This window comes from Chelonia mydas, chromosome 6 (genome assembly GCF_015237465.2).
Source record: "Chelonia mydas isolate rCheMyd1 chromosome 6, rCheMyd1.pri.v2, whole genome shotgun sequence".
Lineage (NCBI taxonomy): Eukaryota > Metazoa > Chordata > Testudines > Cheloniidae > Chelonia > Chelonia mydas.
Window position 1 is genome coordinate 22,774,718 of NC_051246.2, and position 27,835 is coordinate 22,802,552.

Genomic DNA, 27,835 nt, shown 5'->3' on the forward strand with positions numbered 1-27,835 from the left:
CAGCTACAGCACTCGACCCAAGCTGTAAGAATCTGAAGTGTCTTCCAAAATCTGAGAGGGATGAGGTGTGGAGCATGCTTTCAGAAGTCTTAAAAAAGCAACATTCCTATGCAGAAACTACAGAACCCGAACCACTAAAAAAGAAAATCAACCTTCTGCTGGTGATATCTGACTCAGATGATGAAAACGAACATGCATCGGTTCGCACTGGTTTGGACCGTTATCAAGCGGAACCTGTCATCAGCCTGGACGCATGTCCTCTGGAAGGGTGGATGAAGCATGAAGAGACATATGAATCTGCAGACCATCTGGCATGTAAATATCTTGCGATGCTGGCTGCAACAGTGCCATGTGAACGCCCGATCTCACTTACAGGTGACATTCTGAACAAGAAGCAGCATTATCTCCTTCATTATCTCCTTCAAACGTAAACAAACTTGTTTGTCTGAGTGATTGCATGAACAAGAAATAGGACTGAGTGGACTTGTAGGCTCTAAAGTTTTACATTGTTTTGTTTTTGAATGCAGTTTTTTTTGTACATAATTCTACCTTTGTAAGTTCAACTTTCATGATAAAGAGATTGGACTACGGTACTTGTATTAGGTGAATTGAAAAATACTATTTCTTTTGTTTTTTACAGCGCAAATATTTGTAATAAAAAGTAATTATAAAGTGAGCACTGTACACTGTTTTCTGTGTTGTAGTTAAAATCAATACATTTCAAAATGTAGTAAACATCCAAAAATATTTAAATAAATGGTATTCTATTATTGTTTAACAGTGCGATTAATCGCGATTAATTTTTTTGATAATTTGCTAGCCCTAATAAAAATTATTTCTTCTACAGCATGCCACACCAGATTGGATCAATCATCCATCTAGTCTAGTATCTTGTCACCAGCACTGGTCCTTAACAGATGCTTCAGAAGAAGGTGCAAGCAATCCCACGCTGGCAATCATGGAACAACATGGCTGTGTAGGGACATTTTCTTTCTAACAAGGGTCAGTTCGTGGTTGGCTTATGCCATAAAACATGCACGTTTATATCCCTGACATTTTTACCTAATGTGACCTGTGGAAACTATTATTCCCTTGTCCAAAAAAGATCCACTTGTTTCCTTTGGCCTTGAAGAGAGATACTGGAACTGAGGCAGAAGCCAATGTATTGGAATGTTCGTATTTGATTACATTGCTTGACAGAAGAAGTGAACAGACTGCATTCCACCGTTGTACGTGTCAGTTTAAACAATTCTAGGTTCTGGTGCTGTAGCTTTATTAGTCCCAGGATATTAGAGAGACCAAGGGGGTGAGATAATATCTTTCATTGGACCAACTTCTGTTGGTGAGAGAGAAAATCTCAAATTCTGTGTAAGCTGAAGAGCTTGTCTCTCTCACCAATAGAAGTTGGTCCCATAAAAGGATATTACCCTCACCCACCTCATTTTAAACAATTTGCACAGTGGTGAGATCCCATAAATGGATACTTTTATTTATTCTAACGAAACAAAAATGAACTATCAATATCAAATCCTTTTCTGAATCCCACTAGGCCACTGGCATCAAAAACTTTTGACAGTGAGTTCCACAAGTTAATTATGGAGTGGGGGAGAGAGAGAAAGTTTTTCCTTGGATTGGTTTTCATTTGGTTCCTTTTAATTTCATTGGATGCTTCTGCAATCCAGAATTTTGAGAAAGAATAAACTCTGATGTTCCATAAATTACTTCCCAAATACATCTCCTATTTTGTCCCTTATTATGTGTTATCTCTGAATTACATAGTCTTAATCTTTCCCTCTCTCCTCATTTGGAATTTTTTCTCTTGCTTGTAATTCAAGTTCATATAAAATATGTAAACAGAAAGAATATGTCTGAAGCTTAGAAAATGCTTTTGGATCTTCAGAAGAAGACATTGAAGTGCAAAGTATTCTTTATACGGCCTGATTCAAACTCCCCTGAAAACAATGGTAAACTTTACATGAAATTTTTTTTTACACCCCTGAGCAAGACTGCTAGGTCAACCTAAGATTTAGGTGTAGATCAGGCCTACATTAGACTTAACATGTATCAGCTGACATCTTCCAAATCCTAGCCTAGATCAGGATACTGTGACTAGGCACTGCTGCTCTGAACTCAGATATTTTGGGCGAGGCAATAGCCTTGATGCCAAAATGTCCTGGCTTCTGTGGATTTATACTAGTTTAATTGTATGGTAATTTTTTTTTTTTTAAAGGAACCACCAATCCAGTGAAAACTGTTACAGAAGAGTCAAGAATCTCTTACCATGTCCAGTTGGAAACCTGCAAATTAAAAATGACTATGCACTATATTAAATAGTTATAGTAACCCCTCACTCATCATGAATATATTTAGATTTATAAACACAAACCAAAAAGGAGCTCTAAGTGTCCATGACAATTATTTAAAAGTAAACTCAAAAATAAAACCAGCAGCAACCTCCTGCATGCACAGCAGGAACTAATTAAACCTTACAGAAGAAGGAAACAAAGAAGGAAAAATATGCCATCTTCCCTAAAAATACCCCTTCAGCAGCATCTTCCGATGAAGCTGGGAAGCAAGTTCCAAAGCCCAGGGAGCCCTGAAGAAGCACATCCTGCCAGCAGCTGCCTTTTTCTTTTATATCAAAAGGGTTCCAGCTTGGGAGATGCTGATGACCCCAGCTGTGGCCATATAGCATGAGCTGATGCACGGTTCCACAAGAGGACAAGTCTCAGGCCATGCAGAGCTTTACAGGACTAAACCAATAAGTTACACAATACAACTGGAAACCCACACACTGCATGAAGTTTGCTTGATTTGCCTGCACACTAACTATACTCCCAATATTTAGCAGATTACCAGGGACCTTATTCATCCTCAGCCATGTGCACATGACTCCTGTAGAATTCAAGAGGAGTTGCACAAACGCAGACTTCAATGGGAGCTACACGCAGACATACCCAACAATATAATATGGTCCAAGGGTAACAGAAACCTGCAAGGAATGTCTAGCAATTTTCCCAGGGGCATTTGCCAAAAGAAATATCACTAGATCAACAGGCAGTGAAATGGTAACGTTATCAACATTTCTGCAATCGGTCATTTTTCTCTTATACTTGATCCCTTGTGTTTTTTAACCTGTAGTACAAAAGGTGCCATGTAATACCAACTTCTATTTTACAATCCAGTCACTATTATTCTGCATATCTGCATTAGGCATGAGTACTATCATTTTAATGAGTATTTCGACTGGAAAGACACAGTAGTTTTTAAAAATGTTTCCTATTTTATATAGAATTATACAGCCCCATTACCACAGTATCTGTGACCACCTGAGCATTTGATGCATTTATTCTCATCACCCCGTTAGGTAGAGAAGGGCCATTATTCCTACTATACAGATGAGGAACTAAGGCACAGTCATGCTAAGTAACTGCCCAAGATCACATATGAAGTCTGTGTGGAGCTGGGAATTGAACCTATGTCTCCTTAGTCCCTGTTACTAATCATTGGCTCATCTTTCCTCCCAGTGTAACATCTTGGCTGTTCTGATTTTGTACTGGTCAAATAATCAGAAGTACTACACAGAGATCTATATCATGCACTAACTAATAAAAGGTCACATTTAAAGTCTTTGTCTACGTGAGAATACTAAGATCACAAAGTACGGACTTTTTTTACCCTCCTTCTGTCTTACAGAAAGTCGTAAAATCAGTTCAAATCAAATTAAGTACAAATCTGATCCTGGCTGAGATATTGTATGCCAAGGTGCAACCCAAAACAGAAATTATCTGGGAGAGTTATAAACCCCAGGAAAAAAACAAGTTTATTATGGAAACACTGACATAAGCTTAGCTAAAGCAGCCCTAGCAAACTCTGCTGGAACAATACCATTAGAACAAGAGTTTACCAGAAGAGTCTGGACATTAAAATAGGTCAGTGTAGGTCTGTGAAACAAGCTCAGAAATCCTCAGGCATTCTAGCAGACTGACATGCTCACAAATCTAGTTAAGCGGTGTGGAAAAGAAGCCAGCTGAGAGGGTCTTTTACTGCTTTTACCGTAACTAACCAAAGAACTGTGCCAAGGGAAGGGAGAGGGGGAAAGGCAAGGAGTTGGAAGTTCATCTAGAAGCCTGAAATTCACAAGCAGGAGAATGGAAGAAAAAACGTTAAGCAGCAGGACTGCTTAGCATGAACGCCTGGTAATTAACAAATCAGCATAGTCATAAAGCATGCCTTTGTAGCGTGAGGGGCCATGAATGTGTTACTGGAACATGAACCTGTTGCATGTAATGAAAATATTAAAAAAAAAACTTTTCCCGATGTGATCACAGTTGGCAAGACTGAGGCTTCAGGCCCACCCTCAAACTAACCCATGGACCTGCTAAATAAAAGAACATCGGAGGCTTCTATTGAACCTGTTTGCGCCAGGGAAACAGCTGGGGCATGGTACCTGAGAAATCTCAAGAGCAGAATTCAGTGAAGAAAAATCCACATTGATACAGCGATACTAAATTTTCCTAATTCATGCAATGTTCAAATACAGCTTTTACATTAAGCACTTTGCTTTTTCAAAGCACTGTTTGCAACATTTATCAATCCTTATAGGAACATAAGTAAACAATACCTTCATTTTTAGGGACGGGTAAACTGTGGCAGAAAGCAGCAGTGAGGTGCCTCATATGACAGCAGCGTTGCCTAGTGGATCAGGCACTGAATGGGACACAGGAGACCTCGGTCCTATCCATAGCTTTGCCACTGGTCTGCAGGGTGAACTTGGCCAAGTCACTTCTACCCTATATGCCTCAGTTTCCCCATCTGTTAAATGGGGATAATACCACCTCTGAAAAGCACTTTGAAAGTCTACTGATGAAGAGAGGCAGGTATTATCATCATCAAAAACTGGAAGAGCTAGGATTAGAACTCAGCTGTTTGAATCTCATTCTCTACCATAGGTATAAATCTTATAAGTGACTGGCCAACATCCTTCCTGACTATGAGCCATTAAAACAATTAATCACAACAGGATGTGCCACTGCCCAGTAAGTAATGGACTTAAACTCGCCTGATAACAGATATTTAAACCAATTTAAGAACATCCACTTACGAAGGCTGCAATGATTATTGGTGCAACATGTGCGTACACAAGACCTAAGGCACCTAAATGAAGTAGCCAGATTTTGTCAACTGCTCAGCACCCAGCATCTCCCACTACTCACAATGGAAGCTTACCACATGACAAAATCTGGCCATTTTATTTAGGTGCTTATATGGAAGCTGTGTTCTTTTGAAAATGTGGCCCTACTTCTGGGTGCTAAGCACTTAAAGATCTGAACCAAGGTGTCATTTACGATTTTTTACAAAAAATTCACGGGATATAATAGGCTTCCAGGAACATTATTCGCTAGAACATCTTATGGGTGTTAATTTTACAGAGTATCCAACCCTGAAGGATAAACACAACCTGCGTGACTTTATTTAAACAAACAAAGCACCAGAGTGCTTCCATAAAAGTTACAAGTTACAGCCATGGGTAAAGATGCTTCAGACAATCATCCAAAGCTGACAATGTTTTAAAACAAACAGTCCCATAATTGTGCCTTAACAAATCACAGTGACACATTTGATTTTATGCACCCAGCTCTGCTTCCATGTGGATAGCAGCTGGAAGATAAGAACATGGTAACATTTGCCAGGCTCTGCAGAAATGATTAACATTCAGGTTACAAATAACTTTTATTTCTTTATGAACCATTCAGACAGTTGCAGAGGTAATAAAAATGAGGCACTTTTAGGCAGGAGCACACATTGATCCACAGCCAGCACAGCGATCCTCCAGCGATCAATACTCACCATAAATGTTTCACCAAATGAGCAGGGAATAAACAAGCTAAGGTGACTGATCCTAAACTTATTTTACTTCTCCTTTAAGGATACAAGTGCTTCTCATCACCTCCTCCTCTTTGGGTTTAGCCCTCCCTAGTTCGAGGTGTTTCTTCATTAAGCTTTTCAAATTACATTAAAACAAAAATAGAACACAGACAGCACTGACTAATGCTGGCCCTAAATTGAATCATATTTTGTTAGACTAAACATATGCTAGGGAACAAACAAATTAAACCCCACAGGAGCTGTATCAGTGAGAAAAGGTAGGTCTCTTTCTGAGCGCAAAAACACTTCTGAACTATCCAGTCAAACTTTTGTAACCAAAAGCTTACTAGACTCAACGGAGCTAATAAAACCTACCCTTAACTGGCTGGTCCAGCAGTCAAATAAGCACAGTAGCTCAAAATTTTATTACCAAAGCCCCTATTCAGGAGGAAAATTAATCATATGTGTAGTCCCGTTGAAGACAATGAGTAATTAGGCTGTGGGACATGCTGAAGTATCATGCTGAATCTGGGCCTCAATGGAGTTTAATGTGTCTGAAGAACATGATTGATAGATGCCTGGAAAAATGGCCAAATTGCACTCCCAGGGCCTCTATTTTGCCTGCTTAGCTCATTTAAAAATTCCAGGTGCAGGAGCAAAACAGGATGGAAACCATACTTCCTTTAGCATAAACCTGCAGGTCAATTCTTATTTCCTGATAATTCATCCCTCCTGTCATCAGGAAGCTGGAAGAGTTGTGCCATCTCCCCATATGAAGCACTGTGTCACTAATCTTAGAGTCCTGTCCTGTCCCATCCATCCGTCCCACTCCCCCCCAACACACACACGGGGCCAGACTCTCAGCTGTTGTAAATCAGCATATCTCCATTGACTTCAATGAAGCAATTCTGATTTACACAAGCTGAGGATCTGTCCTGGGATCTGTCAGTTACGTTCCAGGGATGCTGAGTTTAATACATATTTAAAACTTCTGTTTTTTGCCCACTACCAGTCCATGTGAGTAAAAAAAAAACCCTCAAAAAATAAACAAACAATCATCACCACAATAAGAAGAAATCTTAACATCTTGAGCACTGAAAGATCCAGGGTCCTGCATAAAAAGTAGGATATGATCATCTAGTACACTGGTTTTAAAACTTTTTTTTCTGGGGACCCAGTTGAAGAAAATTCTTGATGCCCATGACACAATGGAGCTGGGGATGAGGGGTCTGGGGTGTGCAAGGGGCTCAGGGCTGGGGCTGCAGGGGGTTGGGGTGCGGGAGGGGGGCAAGGCTCTGGGCTGGGGTTGCAGGCTCTGGGGTGGGGCCAGGGATGAGGGGTTTGGGGGGCTCAGGGCTGGGGCAGGGGATTGGGGCACGGGGTTGGGGAGCGGACTTACCTCCGGTGGCTCCCAGTCAGAGGTGCAGTGACAGGCTTCCCGCCTGTCCTGGAACCACGGACCACGCTGCGCCCCAGAAGCAGCCAGCCGCAGATCTGGCTCCTAGGCAGAGGCTCGCAAGCAGCTCTGTGCAGCTCTCGCCCGCAGGCCCAGTTTCCCCCCACACCCAGCTCCCATTGGCCGGTTCCTGGCCAGTGGAAGTGTGGAGCTGGTGCTCGGGGTGGGGGCAGCATGCAGAGGCCTATGGCCTCCCTGCCTAGAAGACGGACCCGTTGCTGGCTGCTTCCGGGGTGCAATGTGGTGTCGGAACAGGTTGGCACTAGCCTGCCTTAGCTGGGCAGCACCGCTGACAGGACTTTTAATGTGCTGACCAGAGCCGCCAGGGTCCCTGGGTGCTAAGCAAGGCAACCCGGTGCCTTACATGCTGCTCTGAACTCTGAAAAACACTGCTCTAGTAGAATAGCGTGTACGTACCCCCAGGAAGGTGGAAACAATGTTGCTCAGGCTACCTCATTTTTACCATTTCCTCACTTTCAAGCACTTCACTTTGCAACCTTGATGTTCACTGAACGTAGTCCTTTTTGTATGGAATTTCCTGTTCTAGACCGAGAACATGGAGCTCTCCGTCAGAAGAAATAAGAGCCACCATTAATCTTGCCACATTCAATGCCAATCGTAAAACGGACCTCTCTGTGCTCAGAATAGTACCTTCATTCTCAGGTTCATTCCTTTAAAACACACACAAACACAAGCAGCCTAAGCCTGCTTGTTAGTGACTGAGATGGAAGAGAATACACTCATTTATTAAATAATGGGAGGCGCACAAACACTACAGTGACAGGGATCATTATAAGTAGGGCCCTACCAAATTCACAGCTGGGAAAAACTTGTCACGGACCGTGAAATCTGCTCTTGACCATGAAGTCTGCTTTCGACAGCGAAATCTGGCTATTGCAGGGGGGATCGCAGTATTGTCACCTTCACTTCTGCACTGTCTTCAGAGCTGGGCGGCTGAAGAGTGTAGAGTGGCAGCTGCTGGCCGGGTGCCCAGCTCTGAAGGCAGCACCACCACCACCAGCAGCATAGAAGTGAAGATGGCATGGTAAGAGGGGGTCATCACTTTTTGCAGGGGGAAGGGCCGGCCTTGCGGGTGCGTAACGTGGACAACTGACCAGGGTGCTGTGATCGGGGGGGGGCGGGGTGGGGAGTGGGTGTAGGCACAGCCAGCCCAAAGTCCCTTTAGCCCCCAAATTCTGGGCCCAAAGTAGGGAGGGGCAGGGCTGGGAGTGCCTCAGGCAGGTGCTCCTACCTTGCACTGGGCTCCAGCTGCTAGTCCAGGATGGACTGGGGAAGGATTGGACTTCCTCTTCCCCTGCGTGGGCAGCTCCCAGGGCCAGGTCAGACCCTCTTCCAGAAACCTCCCCTGGTGGAAGGAAGCACCATGGCTGCTATCTGGGAGTCCAGCTCTGAAGGCGGTGCTGCTGCCAGCAAAGGTGCAGAAGTAAGGGTGGCCATACCTCATCCCCCTACCATGCCCCCTACCTCATTCAATACAATACCTCATTCCCCCCTTGCGACCACCCCCCACAACCCCCTGTTGGGCTAGGACCCCCATGGTTACACCACCGTGAAATGTCAGATTTAAATATCTGAAACCATGAAATTTAAGATTTTTTAAATCCTATGATTGTGAAATTTACCAAAATGGACCGTGAATTTGGTAGTGCCCTAATTATAAGTACCTGGATAGACGGGTCACATCCTTGCATATGCACTTTAATCTATTGCATGGACAAGGGCAGGACTCCCTATGAATTTTCCGAAGACTGCACAGGAATGCACACAATCAATACACTTGGACAGCCTCTTACCAAAGCTCACGGTGTGAATGCAAAACTTAAAAAAAAACCTTTATGAAACTTTCAAAAAATCAGTCTTTTTTAGCCAGATCACAAAAAAGTCACAGATGTGGCCTCTTTCTGCCAAGTTCTAAGTGTCTGCTTCAAGCCTTTATGGCACTGGGAGAAATTTTCAAAGTCACCTTAAGGGTTTAGGCACACAACTCCCAGTGACTTTAGCTTTTAAATCCTTTTGGTTTGTTAGAAAATCCAACCCTTACAACTGTTAATATTTCAAACGAAAAAAGATTGTCCACGCTGTTTATTATGGTTAAGGCAAAGATTATGTCATGGATGTCGCGGAAGACATGGAATCTGTGACTTCCAACGACCTCCATGACATTGGGGGTCCCCGCAGCTAATCAACTGCTGCCGGCAGCGGGGGAGCCAGCAGCAGCCAAGCCTCCGCGGGTGGTGGGGGACCCTATCGCAGCTGCCCTGCAGCTGTGGGTGGCAGGACCCCCACAACTGACCTGCCACCGCCACTAGCAGTGACCCCTGAGCTGCGCCCCCCGAACCCTCCCGCAGCTCCCAGCCAGCAGCCGCAGAGGCACCCCGGAACTCCTCAGCGGCCGCGGGTACCTCCCCACAGTTCCCCACCCCCAGCTGCCAGTGGCAGAGGGAGCCCAAAGCTGCTAGGCAGCAGGGCCCCCACCCCCCCCACAGCTCCTCAGCCTCCGCCGGCAGGGCCCCACACACAGTTCCCCTGCCGTTGCAAGGGGGGGGAGGGGGCGGCACAGTTTCCAGCTCCACAGGGCATCAGGGGGACCCTTCCCAGCCACTGGGCAATGGGGTCCCTGCAGCTCCCAGCCACTGCTGCGGGGAGTGGGGGGGCAGGGTGCTGAACCCTCCTCCCTTCCCATTTTATCAGGGATGTTTTTAGTAGAAGTCAGGGACAGGTCACTGCTTCCGTGATTTTTTGTTTGTTGCCTGTGACCTGTTCATGACTTTTACTAAAATATCCATGACAAAATCGTAGCCTTAATTATAGTAAAGTGTGACACCCACCACAAAACACACACCCCCCCTTTCTCAAAAATGGCTGACCTGTTTCTCCTCAAACTTTAACGGAAAACCAAAACAATCACTCCTGGGCTAAGAAGAAATCCGCCAAAAAAGTTATAAAAACAGGAAAGTTATAAATAGTTGACAAGACCACTGAGAATGGGCTTCATAGTTTGAGTGATCCTGTAAAATGAGCTTCACGGTCAATGCTCAGCAGAGAAGATACCATGAACGACGTGCTACTGAGTATTTTCCCTTGAGATTTCTGAGATGTGATAAAGAATAATTATATTTAGAGAGCGTTGTTTCCCCCCCCCCCAATTTGCAGACATTAACCAAGTCTCTCAACAACCTTGTGAGGTACAGAAATATCACTCCCATTTCATACATGTGAAAATTGGGGAAGAAAAGACTGGAAATTTATCTAAGGCCACCCAGTGAGTCAGTGTTAGAAATGGAATCATAATTCAGGAGGCTCCTAGCTCCCAGTCCAGCACCCAAACCACTAGACCACACCCTTTTTATTTATAAAGGACAACAAAAGAGAATAAAGATTTAGGGGAAAAAGACACAGCTCTTGGCTGAGCAAATCACTCTGGGCAGTAGGCCTTGGATTCAGCATCTACCATGAATACCATATGTGCATATGACTGTGAGAAAGAACTGAACAGAACTGTTGCTATGAAATAAAATCTGATCTATTTTTGATTTATTTTCCATCCACACATGGTATTCTTATTAAACTACTGTCAGCACTTTCCCCCCTTGTGTACAATCTGATTTTTATTTTTTTTAAATTCTTTCTGAGAAGCCTTTTGCAGAAAGCAGGTATCTTGTCAGTCACTAAACAAACCAATTCTAAAACTCGCAGGTTGGAGCAGGGCTTTGGAGATGTGCTCCGGCTCCGCTCCAGCTCCAGGCAAAAACCTGCAGCTCCACTGCCCCAGAGCTGCTCTGCGCTCCAGCTCCGGGCTCTGCTCCAAAGCCCTGGATTGGAGACAAGTCATCTTGTGCAGAAGGAATTCATGTATTACCTTTAGAGATGAAGCACCAAAGTCCCCATACCTTCAACATGAACCCTACTGCACAGCTTTACTCATCTTTATATTGTAGACAATTTGTACTATTGAGAAGGTATGTGGGTGAGATATGTCTGCAATTTGTGGGATTCTTCCACTTCCCTCCCATGCAATATACACACACAGGGCACAATAATTACCAGGGCCCTGATCCTGCAAATACTTATGCACACAATAGTGAGTGCAAAAACATTTGGCCTATAGACTAGGTCACTAGGAAGTAATGGAATCATAAGGAAGAAAGTGTCTCAGCAATGAGCAGAAGATCATACATTGCCTGGGAACCAGTGACAAATCCGATAACTGCACAACACCTTTATTATTGTTTATAGTATATTAGCACCACAAGGCCCCATCACGATTGGGACCCCCATTGTGCTAGAGGTTGTATATACACACATAAAAAGAGTCACTGTTCCAAAGAGTTTACAATCTGAATAGATAAGAAAGGACAGGAAAGAGTATCATCATCCGCTTCCTATAGATCATTATCTGAGGCCAGAGACATTAATTGACTTGCCCAAGGTCACACACAAAAGTTTGTGAGAGCTGGAAACTGGACCCAGATCTCCTGAGTTCCAGTCCAGTATCAAAACTGTAAGTCCACCTTTCTACTCAGTCAAATATTGCATCCATCCTAAAGTCTTTTCCCTTAAGCAGGAGTGTGACGGGGTGTACCCGGCCCTCCATGGCCTCCGCTGGAGGGCCTGCAGTCCTACTACACCCTGCCCCAGAAAGGAGCAGCTAAGGTGGGTCTTCCACGCCTGCCTAGAGAGAGGCTGCATAGAAGAAGCGAACCAGAGCCCAGCAGGCTCAGATAAAAAGGAGCTGCAGGGCCTGAGCAGGTCAGTTCTTGTCTGGGACCAGAGCAGCAAGGAGAGGGTACTGCTTGCTGCTCACAGGAGATTGAGGGAGACTCAGAAGACAGGTTCGGGTGGCATTTGGCATTCAGCGAGGATGAAGAGGATCTGAGAACTTCAGCCCTGAAATAAGGGGTGAAGAGAAAGGGGATACATGGGAAAAGGCCCAGGGAATAGCAGCAGTGAACTGCAGGAAGCGGTACACATGGCTGCTGTTTATAGTGTCCCTGGGTTGTGACCCCGGGTTGTGACCCCAAGTAGTGGGAAAGTGACCTATGCCCCGAGAAGGGGTCAAGGATCCTTTAGAAGCCCAAGTGAAGAAAAAAGGATTTACAGGACCCAGAGATGGGGCTGAAGACCCTGGTGAGGGAAGGTAGCTTGCTGGACTTTTGCTACCCCTGAAAGGGGCTCACTTTTGACTATGTGACATGGCTAGAGGGCTGAGCCACTGAAGACCTGCCTAGTTAGGCTGGCAACCTCCACAGGGTGCCAGGAGCAGGAGGGAAAAAGGATTGCAGCACCACACCCAGCCAACAGGAGGCACTCATGAGGGGAGTATCATCTGTCCCAAAAGAACTAATCTGCAATTCAAAATAGAATTCATTTTTTGCATCATATTCCTGTAAGAGAGACCCTGCTACCATCCTTAATTTATTTCTGCTTCAGTGTTTCCTAAAACAAAAGCTTTACGGGAAGTAGTCACAAACCACCGTTAGGCACTACTCTGCGTTTTTCTAGAGGTAACAGTTCTCTTTAGCTCAAACTGATCATTAATGGAACTTAAAATCAAATCCGTATGAGGTGGCAGCACATCAAAAGACATTAATCTATTAAGATATGCCTTAGAGGAGTGAAATGAGGCACTAAAGTAAAGAACATTAGATTAATGTATTGTAGGAGGTGCTGAGTGGCTCAGGGCTTCTCTACAGACAGAGCAGCACCAGTTTAACTTGCAGTGCAATTTTATACTGAATTAGCTACATTAGTTCAAAAGGCTGTGTGGAGACTCATTTCAGGATAAATCAGTTTTATTTCACTTTAGCTAAACCAAAATACAGTAATTCCTCACTTAAAGTCGTCCTGGTTAACGTTCTGTTACGTTGCTGATCAATTAGAGAACATGCTCATTTAAAGTTCCGCAATGCTCCCTTATAACGTTGTTTGGCAGCCGTCTGCTTTGTCCACTGCTGGCAGGAAGAGCAGCCTGTTGGAGCTAGCCGGTGGGGGCTTGGAAGCAGGGTGGACCAGCAGCCCCCCTGTCAGCTCCCCGCTCCCCTAAATTCCCTGTGTGGCAGCCGCCCAGCAGGCTACCAATTGCCGGCAGTTCAGCTGTCCCTCCCCCCACTGCCATGTGCTGCTCCTGCCCTCTGCCTTGGAGCTGCTCCCGGGAGCCTCCTGCTTGCTGTGCAAAGTTGAGGGGGGAAAAACGAGGGGTGCTAATGTCAGGGTATCCCCCTCTCCCCCGCTCCTTTACCCCATTTCCACAGAGCGGGGGAGAGGGGAGACACAGACATGACAAGGGTCAGGACTGAGGGAGCTTGCTGGCAGCAGCGGTTGTCTCAACTTGCTGATCTACTTAAAAAGGCAGTTGTACTTAGAGTGGGGTCAGCCTACTTAAAGGGGCAATGCTCGTCTCTCTCTCTCACACACACACACACACACAGTGTGTGTCTCTGTTTCTCTCTGCCATGCTGGCTCCCCTCCCTCCATTCCTGCTGCCTCCTAAAGTGTGAGGCCACATTAACGTTAACCCTTGAGAGCTCAAGGGAGTGCTAGTTCATCATTTAGCAGTAAGGCATTCCCTGGGAAATATCCCACCCTCTTCCACACTCTGATTTCACCACCTCAACCAAGCTTCACAATCATCATTGCTGTGTACAGTATTAAATTGTTTGTTTAAAACTTATACTGTGTATAGATAGATAAAATATAGTCATTTGTCTGGCGAAAAAAATTTCCCTGAAACCTAACCCCCCTATTTACACTACTTCTTATGGGGAAACTGGATTCGCTTAACATCGTTTCGCTTCAAGTAGCAATTTTCAGGAACATAACTACAATGATAAGCGAGGAGTTACTGTAAGTCACTCAAACTGAACTAAGTGTTCACACAGGAATTTGCACGTTTAACTAAATCAATATAAGTTTGTGGCCAGTCAACCCCTCCCTATTCTAATTGTTCCAGTTATGCACAATACGTAATGGGAACTCAGAACTGCGTCTTTAAGAATATTGGCTTCTACTGCTTCTGTCTCTTTGGCATCTTCTGCAGCAGGAGCTGATGGCAGAACCCAGTGCAGGACCCCAGCTACCTCCTTACCATTGTATCATAAGCAGAGAATGGGCAGCAGGTACCCAAAGCCACTTTTCATGCATCAGAACAACCTCTTTGCCACTCCTATTTAAAAAAGGATGCAGTGCAGAGTCAAAACAAATAGTGGTGTATGTTGCGGTTTAAAAACCATGAGAGGTTTAATTTTTAAAGGCAACTAAAGCTCTCAATAATTAGGACAGTGTCCAGTTATTAGGGTAATGAACCAGTGACAGCTTGTAACATTGGTATCCCCTAGCAGAGCATTGGGGAGGATAGCGTTTCTATGGGGAGGAGACTACTATCCTGCATTTTCTCCCCTCTCCATGCAATTTCCATTCAACCTCGCTGTAATGCAATTTTTTTATCCTGCGTCTGAACCATGAGTTATGCTTAGTGGTGGCTGTTTTTGAAATTGTCACCTGTTCACACCTGGGAAAAGAGAGTGGGGAAAAGAAATTAAAGAGAAAAACGAAATTGATATTTACAGAGATTGACTGTCACCATATCAAGGGCATCTAACTGAAGTCAAGAGTGAATAAGTACCTTCCCCACCAAAACAAATGAAAAACCGCAAGTTCTTCAAGTATACTGCTGTCTGCAGCTATACGGCCATACTTTATATCAAAAGCTTTTTAGCATCAAGAGATTACAGCCGTATCAGAAGGCTGGATATAGGACTTGTAACCAATGTTATGGCTGACTACTTTTCTTACATTATTCACAAACAACTCTGCTTTTCATACTTTCATCCCAATTACCCTGTATCAATCAATTAGCCAACAGTTTCAAAACAGTTTTATACTCAAAGTTTATTAATGACATCTATTTACTGAATAAGCTAATCTTTGCCTTTCCAGGAAGCACTGTAATCAAAATAGTTTCATTCAAAAGGCACATCTCCTTCATTTTAACTATAATTTAAACTTGCCATCAGTAATGGCACACATTGCTTAAAGGAACCCTTTTCTGCTACAGTTTTTAAATGTTTTTTTCTATCCCGCATTTGTAATATTTACAGGTCTGGAATTTCTACTGATTTTCTTTTTTTGCTACTCCTGTTCCCCCAGTGGTTTGAATGGAACTAAAGTTAGCTTTACAGTAGGTTGTCAAAACATTGTCTGTAGCTACACTGTCTGTAGTTTGCTACATTGTTTGTAGCACTTTACTTTGATTATTGGTGGGGTGAGGATCCTGTCACAGACCAGGACCCTACTGCGCTAGTTGCCATACAAACACAGAACAAAAAGAAAAAGGAGGACTTGTGGCACCTTAGAGACTAAAATTTATTTGAGCATAAGCTTTCGTGAGCTACAGCTCACTTCACTGGATGCATTCGATAAAGTGAGCTGTAGCTCACGAAAGCTTATGCTCAAATAAATTTGTTAGTCTCTAAGGTGCCACAAGTACTCCTTTTCTTTTTGCGAATACAGACTAACATGGCTGCTACTCTGAAACAGAACAGAAAGACATTCCCTGCCCCAAGCAGCTCACTATCTAAAGAGAAGAGATGGATACAGACACATAGGGGAGTACAAGGAAACAATATTGGTCAGCCTGATAAGCAGTGGTTTTAATGCACCAGCAGCCTAACTATTGTCAAGTCTTTTTGTAGGCTTTGCAGCAAAGGAGAGTTTTAAGGAGCGTTTTGAGGAAGATGAGTTAGTTTACCTTACCATGCTGATATATGTTAGGCCTCAACCTGTCACAGCATCTCAACATGTGCTTAACTTTAAATATGTGAGTAGTACCACTGACTTCTACCCAAATGCTTAAAGTTAAGCACATACATAAATTCTTTGCTGGATTAGGACCTTAGTATATCAGCATCAATCACCAATACAGCTCTAGACAATGTGTTTAAATGCTGTGGCAAATGCAGTGGTGAGCCACACCAAAACAGCTACAGGCTGGGTTTGTTGGCTTTTAGCTGCACTACACTAGAGAGATGGGGTAAGTTTGTGTTTTAAAATGAGATATACTTGGTCCTTTCCATTTAGATTACAAGCATTTTTGCAGGTCAAGCTCAGATCCTATGAACCTTTCCCTTTGAGAAGGAAATACCTTGGTCAGCCCACACTAACACAAGTGGAACTTTGTCCTCCTCCAATGGCCATTCCACATATCAAGATTTATGAGTCTACTACAGCCTTCAAACTGGTGGATTAGTGCAGGTAGCAAAGGTTCATGTTTTAGATCCAGAGGTCATAGGTTCAGTCCCCCTTGCCAACAACCCACTCCATCCAGGGTCATCGCATTACTTTAGGATGTGAATGTGCATTTTTTTTTTAAAAAACATGTTTTGATCTGAGAGCTTCCTTTTGTTACAATAGAGGGAAAACTTTAAATCCTCGCCCATTAATTTGAAGTCATATTATTACATTGTAATTCTACAGAAATAAAAATATATGAAAACCAGGAAATCAGAGTTAGAGTCCTTTGTGAAGCTTCTGATCCTGAATCCCCACCCGCTGTACACCTAATAAGAATATAACTGCATATGATGGTTGAGATTTTTTTCAAAGCAGTGCAGAAAATTTAGCCATACATCTTCCATTGAAGACAACTCAGCTTCACTTATAGCCTAAATTGGGATTTGAATTTGGATGTTCAGAAACAAAATACCAGTGCACTCACTAATCCATTGCACTCCACCTGCCCTTTTACAACTCGTGCCCAATTTTAAAGTAAATAAAACAATCTGTTTACCACCTCGTCATTCTCCTTAGATACCATGTATGCACAAACGGGATCCAACGAGCAGGCTTTGAAGTGCATGGGAAAGAATGCTATATTACGTATTAAACAGCTGTATATTATTAATATACTGTCTCAGTGCATCAGAAAATCCTGTACTGATTACAAGAGTTTAATGACTTTCACCAGTTCTTTGAAGGATTTATTTTAATCTTTACATGCAGGCACACATATGGTCCGACACAGTCTCTAGGTGTTGGCCTTAAAACACAATTTCCAGAGAGAAAGGAATTTGGAAACACTCCCTGATCATCACTTCCAGAATTAGGGAAAAGGTAGAAGGATCAAGAGAATAAGACACATCTAGGTTATCTCACAGGCTAGAATTCAAATTGATGTTCGTATCTCTCACTATTTTTTTTGTCAGCTTCAGCCCAACATTCTCTGTGTTTCTTGCTTAAAGCAGTGACCATTTTTTGGAGAATTACTCCCTGTTTACAACAGCATGGGGGTATAGCCCAGGGGTTCTCAACCTTTTCCCTTCTGAGAGCCCCAACATGCTATAAAAACTCCACGGCCCACCTGTGCCACAATAGCTGGTTTTCTGCATATAAGATCCAGGGCTGGTGTTAGGGGGTAGCAAGCAGGGCAATTGCCTGGGGCCCCATGCCACAGGGGCCCCTGCAAAGCTACATTGCTCAGACTCCAGCATCAGCCCCAGGTGGTGGGGCTCAGGGCCCTGGACTTCAGCCTCATGCGGTGGGGCTTCAGCTTTCTGCCCTGGGCCCCAGTGACTGTAATGCTGGCCCTGCTTAGAGGCCCCCCTGAAACCTGTTCGCAGCCCCCAGACCCCTAGTTGAGAACCACTGGTATAGTCTATGAACAACAGGCAATCAGGGAACATGAGAACAACATTGGCTGCCCAAGAGAAATATGTTTTCTAGCACCTGGGAGGCTAGGTTGCCAGACCTTTGGTAAACTTTATTTATGGACGTGCTAGAACCTTCCAGAGCATTCAGTTATTCAAAATTCCATACCATGGTGCTGAGCCTGCAAGCACATATGCTCCTGTGTAACTAGCACAGACTAGTTACGTATGTTAGATCTCATCCAGGGCTCTTTAATATACCCAGAATGATGGTACTCCCACGTTTACTGAAAATAGACCAATGAACATTGTTAAATAGCAACTTGCACACTTATCACCAAGCTACTTGGTTTCCCTTCAGTCATTTGCCACACCAGGTCCCGCTTCCCATTTGGAAACACAGAAGGAACATAGTGGCTGTGACACCAACGTCTGTTAGGAGGTCACAATGCCCCAAGTTTGAATCCACCTTAGCAGCACTATTCCAGGCTGTCTGCAGATTTGGGCCCCATTGCACTGCTTTACTCTCAAAGTTCTCTTCACGTTCAGATGATCTAGAAGCTATTTTTTTAAATGAAAGAGTAAGAAAGGAAGGATGGTCACACCTCCCCTGAAACCTGTTTGCATCCCAAGGCTGAGAGAACTCCTGCTTTAAAAACTGTTTACGGCCCTTTCCACCTCCATTTAAGATATTTGCACCTCTGCTAACTGCATCTTCCTACTGAAATTGAAGTTTTACTTTTTAAAAAAAATACAGCTCCAACGGGTTCTGTAGGATCTGCATATTGCGATATGTACTGAGGCAGATTTAATAGATCCAGGATTTCTTATCGTATCCTTTCCAGTTTTTGACAATTTGTTTTCTTATCAGCTCTGATAGTAAATCCACATTGGTGGGCCCTTTAAATGAAAGGCTCTTTAAGCTAATTTTGTCACACTGCCTTTTCAAAGGATAGCACATCTGAGTTCTCCTCTTACATTTTGAAGTGGTCTGTACTGCTTCTAATTTCCTGTACTCTGATGATCTCCCAATCTTTGCATGTGCACGCATGCACACACACGCAACACTTTCTACACTTTCTATCTATTTTTTTTTTCTTTACGTTACTAGGCATACCAAGCAACCTCCCTAAAATTAGTTTGGGCAGTTTTCCAGAGCAGTAGTTCTCAACCAGGAGTACATGTACCCCTGCGGGTACGCAGAGGTTTTCCCAGAGGTACATTAACTCATCTACATATTTGCCTAGTTTTACAACAGGCTACATAAAAAGCACTAGTGAAGTCAGTACAAAACTAAAATTTCATACAATGACTTGTTTATACTCCTCTATATACTATACACTGAATAAGTACAATAATTATATTCCAATTTATTTTAGAATTATATGGTAAAAAGGAGAGCGTCAGCAACTTTTCAGTGATAGTGTGCTGTGACACTTTTGTATTTTTATGTCTGATTTTGTAAGCAAGTAGTTTTTAAGTGAAACAAAACATGGGGGTGACAAATCAGACTCCCGAAAGGGGTACAGTAGTCTGGAAAGATTGGGAACCACTGTTCCAGAGTATAGCATCACTAGTATCCCCCGTTTTATATACATTTTTGTTTCTATCTTTAGGTCCTGTAACATAGTATCATTTAAGATTCATTGCTCCTCTGCTTTGGTACAACCCACACAGGGGCATGATCTAACACTGTCCATACCAACTTTGTATACTTAAGATAGGAGTTAATGGTAGAAAAGCTAAGATCTAGGCTTGAATATAAGCACTGACTATATGAATAAAATGTAGTCTCTCTCCAGGATGCTGTCTCTCTTTCGACATTAAATGCATTTCAACGATACCTAAAAGCTCTGTCATGTTTTTTTTCCCCTCCCGTACACACACATGCAGGGTTTCTGACTATCTTTAAGTCTGGGATCCCTTTTCTAAGTAGGTTTGGGAAACATGAAACTACAAGGGAGCACTAGGCAGAATGCAGGCACCCCTACAACCTCAGTCCTGACCTGCCATACTCCTGAGAGTCATTCTAGGCCTCTTCTGAGCAGAGTGAAGCGGTGACATGCCTGTGAGGGATCACTACAGACAGCCAAACTCATTTGCACCTATAATCTTTATTTAGGATTTGAATCCCAGTCTCCAGAGGAAAACAGCTATAGCCACTAGCTTACAGCTGCACCTAGCCCCACCCAAGGCCAGTTTAAGCTGCATTTCATCTTGTCTAGCTTTCCCCCCTCCAATGTTTGCCAAGCAAAGGTTGCAAAGGGGACCGCCTACCCAGCAAACTGCGCTCTCTGGCAGACAGCCATTTCCTGGGGGAGCTGAGCATCACCTGAACAGCGTGCAGTGAGTTTAGCATGCCTACACCTCCAAGCTTGGGTTTTGTAACCCAGTACAGAATGGCCACCACGCACAGCACTCATTTCAGCTGTGGCTTTACCAGACTGCTGATGCACATACCACCAGCTCGGGGGCAGGAGGGCAGGGAGAAGGAATGGTTTCCCCCCATGAAAAGCGCTTTCTGAAAATGGCAAGATTTTGCAGGATTCCACAAGCATTTTTGCAAAACGTACATTCCATTCAGGCTCTACTGAAACTCTTTCCCCCTGGTGTCTCTGTCCTTTTTAAGGATCTGTGCATATGTGCCGATGGCCTCAAACTGCTGCAGGAACATGGCAAGAGGAAGCAACAGGGGGCACACTCCTGCACCATCTAAGAGCCTGAAGCACACACCCTTACAGCAGCGAGCACCAGCACACCTCAGTGGTGGTGTCAAATGAGGTGCATCGCTGCTTTATTTTGCAGTTTCCAAGTTCATGACTGTTTTAAAAGAACTTCCATTAGACTGGTGCACTTGTGTGTCACTGCTGACTTCTCGTTTCCTCCTTGCACCAAGGGCCAGAGGAACAGGTCCCTTTGGGAGAAGCCATCCAAGCCCAGCAAGTTCACTCCTTTCTCCCCACCACACAGGGCTGTGGTTGCCTGCCTGGCATCCACCAGTCATCTGGAGAATAGCAGTTGCTCAGTGGTGGCTGGAGCATCACTTGGTATGATTGCGGTTTAGGATTTCTTTTGGGGGTGTGAGCAACCGCGCTTAGGAAGAGTGTAATTTGCATGTTAATTATAAATGTTCCTCCTTCCTGTTTTGGTCTCAAAAGAGTCTGGCACGTGGGACTGCTACTGAGGGGGCACTGCAACTCCAGCTTGTATTATGGTAAGTGGCCACAGCACAATACCAAGCTCTCTTTGCTCCTGTCTTTCTTTTGCTTGTGTTTTGGAGATTATATATTTTACTCCAGACACTCAATTCAAAAGACAGGCTCTGCAGAGACTGATTCTCTCCCAGCTCACTGCCAGTCACTTCTGCGTTACTGAAAAGCAGTGAAATTCCATTACTTTTATATTGAATTCTACTCACCTATCTATTTTTTCCCCTCAACAACTTTCACAAAGAGCCCAAATCTATTGTGTGCTTTGGTTCGTGCTGGACTTTCTTAAAGAGGGGAAGGATTTAGGAGCTGCTTAATTTAGAAGAGAAGGATAAAGTGACCCCTCACAAAGAACTGTGTGTGGAAAGAGCTGACAGGACGAGCTGCAACCATGCAGCTTCAACATTTCTTTCTGTCCACACTGGCAATGCACCAGGATGCAAGGAATGGTTGCAGGTGGAAGCACCATCAAGGCAATTTGATCCAATGAATAGGACACTGGACTGGGATTCTGGAGACCTGAACACTTTCCTGGCTCTGCTACTGACTTGCTGCGTAACCTTGGGCAAGTCATTTCAGCTCACTTGTGCTTGTTTCCCCCCCCCTCTCTCTCTCTCTCACACACACACACCCACGCACCCCCCTCCTTTGCCTATTTTGTATATTTTTAGATTGTATATATTTAGATTGTAAGCTCTTTGGGGCAGAGACACCTCCCCATACTATATGTCCATACAGTGCTAGCATGATGGGATCCTGATCTAGATGTTGGGGTCTCTACCAGGTTCATTCACCTGCCAGCACTTATATAATTAGATGACAATCACGACTTCAACACACTGCTTTTGTTTACCAAAGAAAAGCATGTGAGAATTCCTGTTTTGACTAAAGGAGATTTACATACATTGCTGTCTACATGCATTAAAAAAAGAAAACCACACACATCACAACCCAAACAAGAGTTCTATTAACTTACCAGACAGGTTAACTGCAGGAATAGAAATTTACAACATTAAGGCAAAGTGGAAAAGTAAGACTCTTACTGATTGAGTATTTTCATTGGCACCTAAGCTTGGCTATTATATGTGCGTATATATATATATATATATATACACACACACACACACACATTTTAATTTTGGCTCTGTATCGGTGTTGTCATTCCTTGCCACATTGTATTTAAGTCTAAACATATGTTCAGCAATAAAATACCTTGAGAAAGTAGCATCTGAAACAAGAGCTTATTTGAAACAAGGGATAATATTTCTTTTTACAGAGCCAAAAATCCCTCACAAAACAACTGTGACACTGCAGCCATGCAGAGTCAGGTTAATATTTACCCATGGGCTGGATCCAAGGCAATTGCCCTTGGCTGGTCAAGGTCTTGCCAGAAGAGGACATTTCTAGACGTTCCATTGAGATTAGCAACTTCTATCCTATTGGTTTCCGAGTCCGTCCAGTACAGCTTTTTCCCAATCCAGTCACATGCCAGGCCATCCGGAGAAACCAGACCAGAAATAATGACATTCTGCACTACATTCCCAGTTTGGTTCAAGTACGTTTGCTTGATGGCTTCTTCGCTCACATCTGTCCAGTAAATGACGCCTTGTGAGTACTGAAAGTCAACCGCAGCAGCATCTTCTAAGCCACTGACCACTACAGTGGACTCCGGCTTCACTCCTCCAGCATCCACCAGTCTGACATCCCGACGATTGGCGAAAAGCAGAAGAGGAGAAGCTATGGAAGGGAAAGGAAATCATCTTAATGTTACCAAATGCATGCAATTTTAAAGCTGCAAGTATAAAGCAGAGTGTGTGCATCTCCTCCTTGGATGGTGGGAAGCTGAGAGAAGAAAGGCTGAAGTTTCATACCAGGACTAAACATACACTACCCACAATGCCTGCGACCTATTTCAATATACCAGAGTGAAAAAGCACAAGATTGGTCAATTAAGGAAAAGCAAAGGGGTCCGACTCCATCTATCATGAGGCCTCCCAAATAACTGTAGTCTAGATTATGTCTATGCCTTTCTGCTCCTCACATAATATACATCATGGGCTGAGCCAGGTCCAAACATGGCCTGGTTCAGAGGATTTAAAGAGAGACTTTAATATGGACAAAATTAGCATTTCCTAAAGTAGTCAGGCAACATGACTACTTTAAACACCCTTTGGCTGTGCGCTCACAGCCTCCAACTCAACTGAATATGTTCCAAACCACATCACGGATTACTTTGGATGCTCTAAACCTCTGTCAGTCATGAGGCCGGGGTTTGGAATATACCAAGGTCCATGGGGGTTTAGAAGGCACACAACTGAATTGCATGGAAGCAGCAGTGCCACACTAAGGCCTAGCACAAGGCTCATCACTAAAACACAGAGCTTAAGGTACCCGTCACAAAACCTTGAATCTCTGCTACATGTCCAGGGCTGGAAACTACTGTACTCAGGGGTCTACCAAATGCACACCCATGAAAATCAAGTCATGGACTGTGAAATCAGGTCTCCCCTGTGAAATCTGGTCTCCAGCTGCCCAACTCTGAAGGCAGCACCGCGCGCAGAGAAGGAAGGGTGGCATGGTATTGTCACCCTGACTTCAGTGTTGCTGCTGGCGGTGGCACTGCCTTCAGAGATGGGTCCTAGGGCTGTAGCCGCCTCTTTCCCACCACCCAGCTTCAGGCAGTACTCTCGCCAGCAGCAATGCAGAAGTAAGGGTGACAATACCATGACCCCCTAACACGCATGCAACCCCCTTTTGGGTCCAGGCCCCTAGTTTGAGAAACTCTGCGGAGAAATCACACATTTTTCATGAGTGGGTCATAGAATAAGTAGCAAATTTAGCGGATGTGTAACACATCCATGAAATTTGCTTTTTATGCCGTGACCAACTCGTGAAAATTATATGATTTCTCCACAATTTACGTATACCCCTAACTATACTAGATGACGTGAGAAATCTCTTCAGTGGATCCCTCCAACTTTCACTAAAGAAGCACGGTCTTATATTCTAAGCCATGGGAACGGACAGTCAGGAGATCTGGGTTTTGCTGCTGGCTGTACCAGATTGCATGTGACCTTCAGCAAGTCCCTTTGCAATACCTACCTCCTTAGGGATGTTGCAAGATTCAATTTGCTAATTCTCGTGGAAGCCCATAGAGACACAGAAACTATTATTAAGTATCGGGGGTAGCCGTGTTAGTCTGTATCCACAAAAACAACAAATCTTAGGGCTTGGCTGTAGACAATGGATCGTGTGATGTGTTCTGGATGGAAGCTGGAGGCATGTAGGTAAGTATAGCCGTCAGTAGGTTTCCGGTATAGGGTGCTGTTTATGTGACCATCACTTATTTACACTGTTGTTTTTGTAGAAACTAGTATTACTGATTCACCTCTTTCAAATTTGCTCACGTAAACTCCATCCCCCCTCTTTAACCTCAAGACTCTGAGGTCCTGTATACCCTCTTCAATCCCCTTCCCAGGATCACGCTTGTTTGCTAGACCACAATAACTGTTCTCCAGCAAGAGTACATTTCCTGATCATTGCATTAAGCCTAACACCTTCTTCCAGAAGAGGACCAAGTCCCAGGGCTCCTACAGGACACTGTCTTTCCCAGTCACACCAGCCAGTTCATGTTAACAGCATGATTCTCTTCCCTCTGTATACCCCAGGGAGTTACGGGTATCATCTTCCCTTCTGGGGGAAATAAAAAGCAGAAGCTTGTCATCAGACTGGCTCCATAAGTGTGGCAGTCCACTGCAGTAAAGCGAGCACACAGGGCTGGCCCAATAACACCATCACCAGCTGACAGGAATGCTAATATTTCAGAAGTGGGCACCAGTTGCTGAGAGTAGCAGAATTCTGCTTCTACTTAGCTTGCCAATGGTACAGTAGATCTTTACTGTAATCTAATGCAGAACTGTTTTCATTTACCAAACTATTTGTCACCTTGAGTCCTCCATAGTAATTCCACAAGCTCAAGCAACAGCTGCCAGACGTCTATGATAATCAATCGCTGGCTCCCCGACAAGATGTTCATCATTCCAGCTGATGTTTCTGCCTCCTAAATGCACTCACATTTGAGATCCAAAAACTTGACACTCAATTCAAGAAACAACACTCAAAACAGACCAGCAAGGACAGATGTGTTATCTCATCTTCTATGGCTTCAAGCCTGTCCTATAAATATCTTCAGTTTCCAATTCTTGTTACAGTATATAATGTATGATAAAGTTAGCTCTCGATATTGCCTTTCAGATTCAATTCCTTCTGTACTTTAAAAAGAAATCAGATTATACTCTATTTTACCAGTTCATTAGACTGGCAGCTTTATGACATACTAATGCCTTTCTTGTGAACCCTGGCCTCCAGTTACACTCAATCCTCTAATAGCTACATTGATGGCATGGTGCATGCCATTGAAAAGGGCAGATCATAAAGCACATGTGACAGCAGCATATGTATGTGTGTGCAAGCAATGGAGCTCAGTTGATAGGTTTTACAACTAAACTTCAGCTGAACTCAAATCATGCCTAAGGATTCAGGCTATTTTTCTTTTTATTCTGCATAGCCTATTTGAATTTTTTTTCCAAGTCAGGAAAAAGGCTGTTTTATTTTTCTTTTTGGAGGAAGTATATACTTCTGAAAGTAATAAGGAAAATTTAAATCAGCTGGTTGCTTGGTGAGGCTGGGTAGCAAGGAACAGGCAATTGTTACTATGCTCGTTTCACTAAAAATTTAATATCGGTCGTCTAAAGTATTTAACTCAAGAAAGTTTATACAGCTTGAGGAGACTTATTTGTTAGGAAATGAAATCCCAGTAGTGCTTCCATCTCATTTCTAAACTTGCCAAATTCCACCTTACCCTCGCCTTTAGAAAACTAGTAATAAATACCCATTAAAGCCCAACAAGTTGGTCACCGAAACCAAAAGAAAAAAAAAGGTCTAAAATATAAAAAATTTTATTCCCGGAAACTCACTGGGTCCTCAAAACATGTCTATTTTAAATGGCACAGCATCAAGCCTTCTGAACAACGCTCCCACAGGTTGATGGTACAGGAGTCTATTCCGACTAAGCTCCTGAGGGCAGAGAACTTTCCAGTTATGCGTGTCACTTTACATAAGCAGTGGCTATATGCAGCCTGCCTAACACTGAGGCCATGAAAAAAGCACATGCACTAATAAAAAAAAAAAAAAAAGTATGCACCCTCTACCAAAAAGTGAGTTTTGGGTGGAAGTAGAGGAGAATTAGGACATTCATTTGGACTTTTTCCCCACACTGAAGATGACAGAGTGACTGTTACAAATACAATGAAGTCACCCAGGCCCAATCACCAGCAGAAGAATTCAACATCATTTTAACTAAAGATCAGATCTGAACAATGTCTAATCCAATCAGTATTGCTATTAACCCAGCTTCCCTTCTCTTTCAACAGACTCCAGCCTACAGCGAGCATCAGTGGGCAAACCGTGTATAGATACACATTAAATCACTGGACTCTAGCATGTGTCACTTCTCTGCTCCCAACTCCTCCTGATTGAAGTGCAGCCACATTGTGTTGGCTATAAACACCCAGCAAGGAAAAAACACTGAACAACTTGCAATTGTGTTAATAATTATGTAAGTTGATTGGCGAGAAATTATTTTTTTCAAGACAATAAAGATGGATTTTTAATTCAGTTTCCATTTGCAGAAAGAAAAATCACAGGTTAGTAGAACAGGGACAACAGGAAAAAAAAATCACACCCCCAAAATGGTCTGTTTTGTTCAGTTTAGATTTTGATTAAGGAAGTGCAGAAATCCATTTAGGAACAACAACTCCTGAGGTGAAGATAGTAAATAAATCACTTATTTTAACCAAGATCCATTTTTTGTTTGAAATCCTGCCAGGATGGGGAAAGTTGAGACTCTTCTGACTTTATAAATAAAATCAAAGACAGAAGAAGAGCAATGAGTTGCTCCAAATTCCAAGGCCCTGAGGTGATTAAATCAGGCTATATATCACAACTAAAGATGGTGGCAGTGCTCTGATGTAGTAGGAGGTGAGGATAGTACTGAATTTGTGAGACTAAGTGACCTGAAAGCAGCACATGGAGGATGTTAATCAGATCATCTTAGACAGCAAAACCCCCAAATGGACAATACCAACCTTACTGAAAATCCAGTTAAGGGATTAATGTGGTTCTATGAGCCAACAAAAGCAGGCTTGAAGAAAAATATAACTACTCATCATCTTACTACCTTAACTGAAGTCCCTAAGATGCCGTTCACTGTTTGGTAGCATTTACTGCCACAACAATCTTGACATTGAACTATTTCATAGCAGTTCAAAACATAAATGGTGAGAAGCAAAGAGAGACTTTTCAGGCACTGGAAAGTCAAAGTCCTACTCTGAGGAACCAGTAGCAGCAGCAGAGATAAGGTAGACTGGAAACCTGATTTACTGCTTCATGAACAGTAAAAACAAGCTATTTTCCAGGAGATCCAAGATATTTTAACTGATCTTTTGTCACTGTAGTTAGGGCGATGTAGTGTCTGTGTACATACTGCATTCCTTACAACGGCTGTTGGCCGTCTTGTCAATTTCATGCCCAGAGCCCAGCTTCCGCACCGCTTCTCTGGAGAGCTGGGCGGCTGGACCCCA

At 43.5% G+C, this 27,835-nt stretch overlaps 1 protein-coding gene across 2 annotated transcripts in view; it reads right to left on the reverse strand.

Annotated features, from left to right (window-relative positions):
- LRP5 (LDL receptor related protein 5) overlaps positions 1–27,835 on the reverse strand; it is a 247,483-nt gene that overhangs the window by 173,595 nt on the left and 46,053 nt on the right. For both annotated transcript variants that reach the window (XM_037899525.2, XM_037899524.2), the window contains exon 2: positions 22,535–22,931. In XM_037899525.2, coding sequence (XP_037755453.1) covers positions 22,535–22,931 — 397 coding nt within the window. The remainder of the gene's footprint in view (positions 1–22,534; positions 22,932–27,835) is intronic.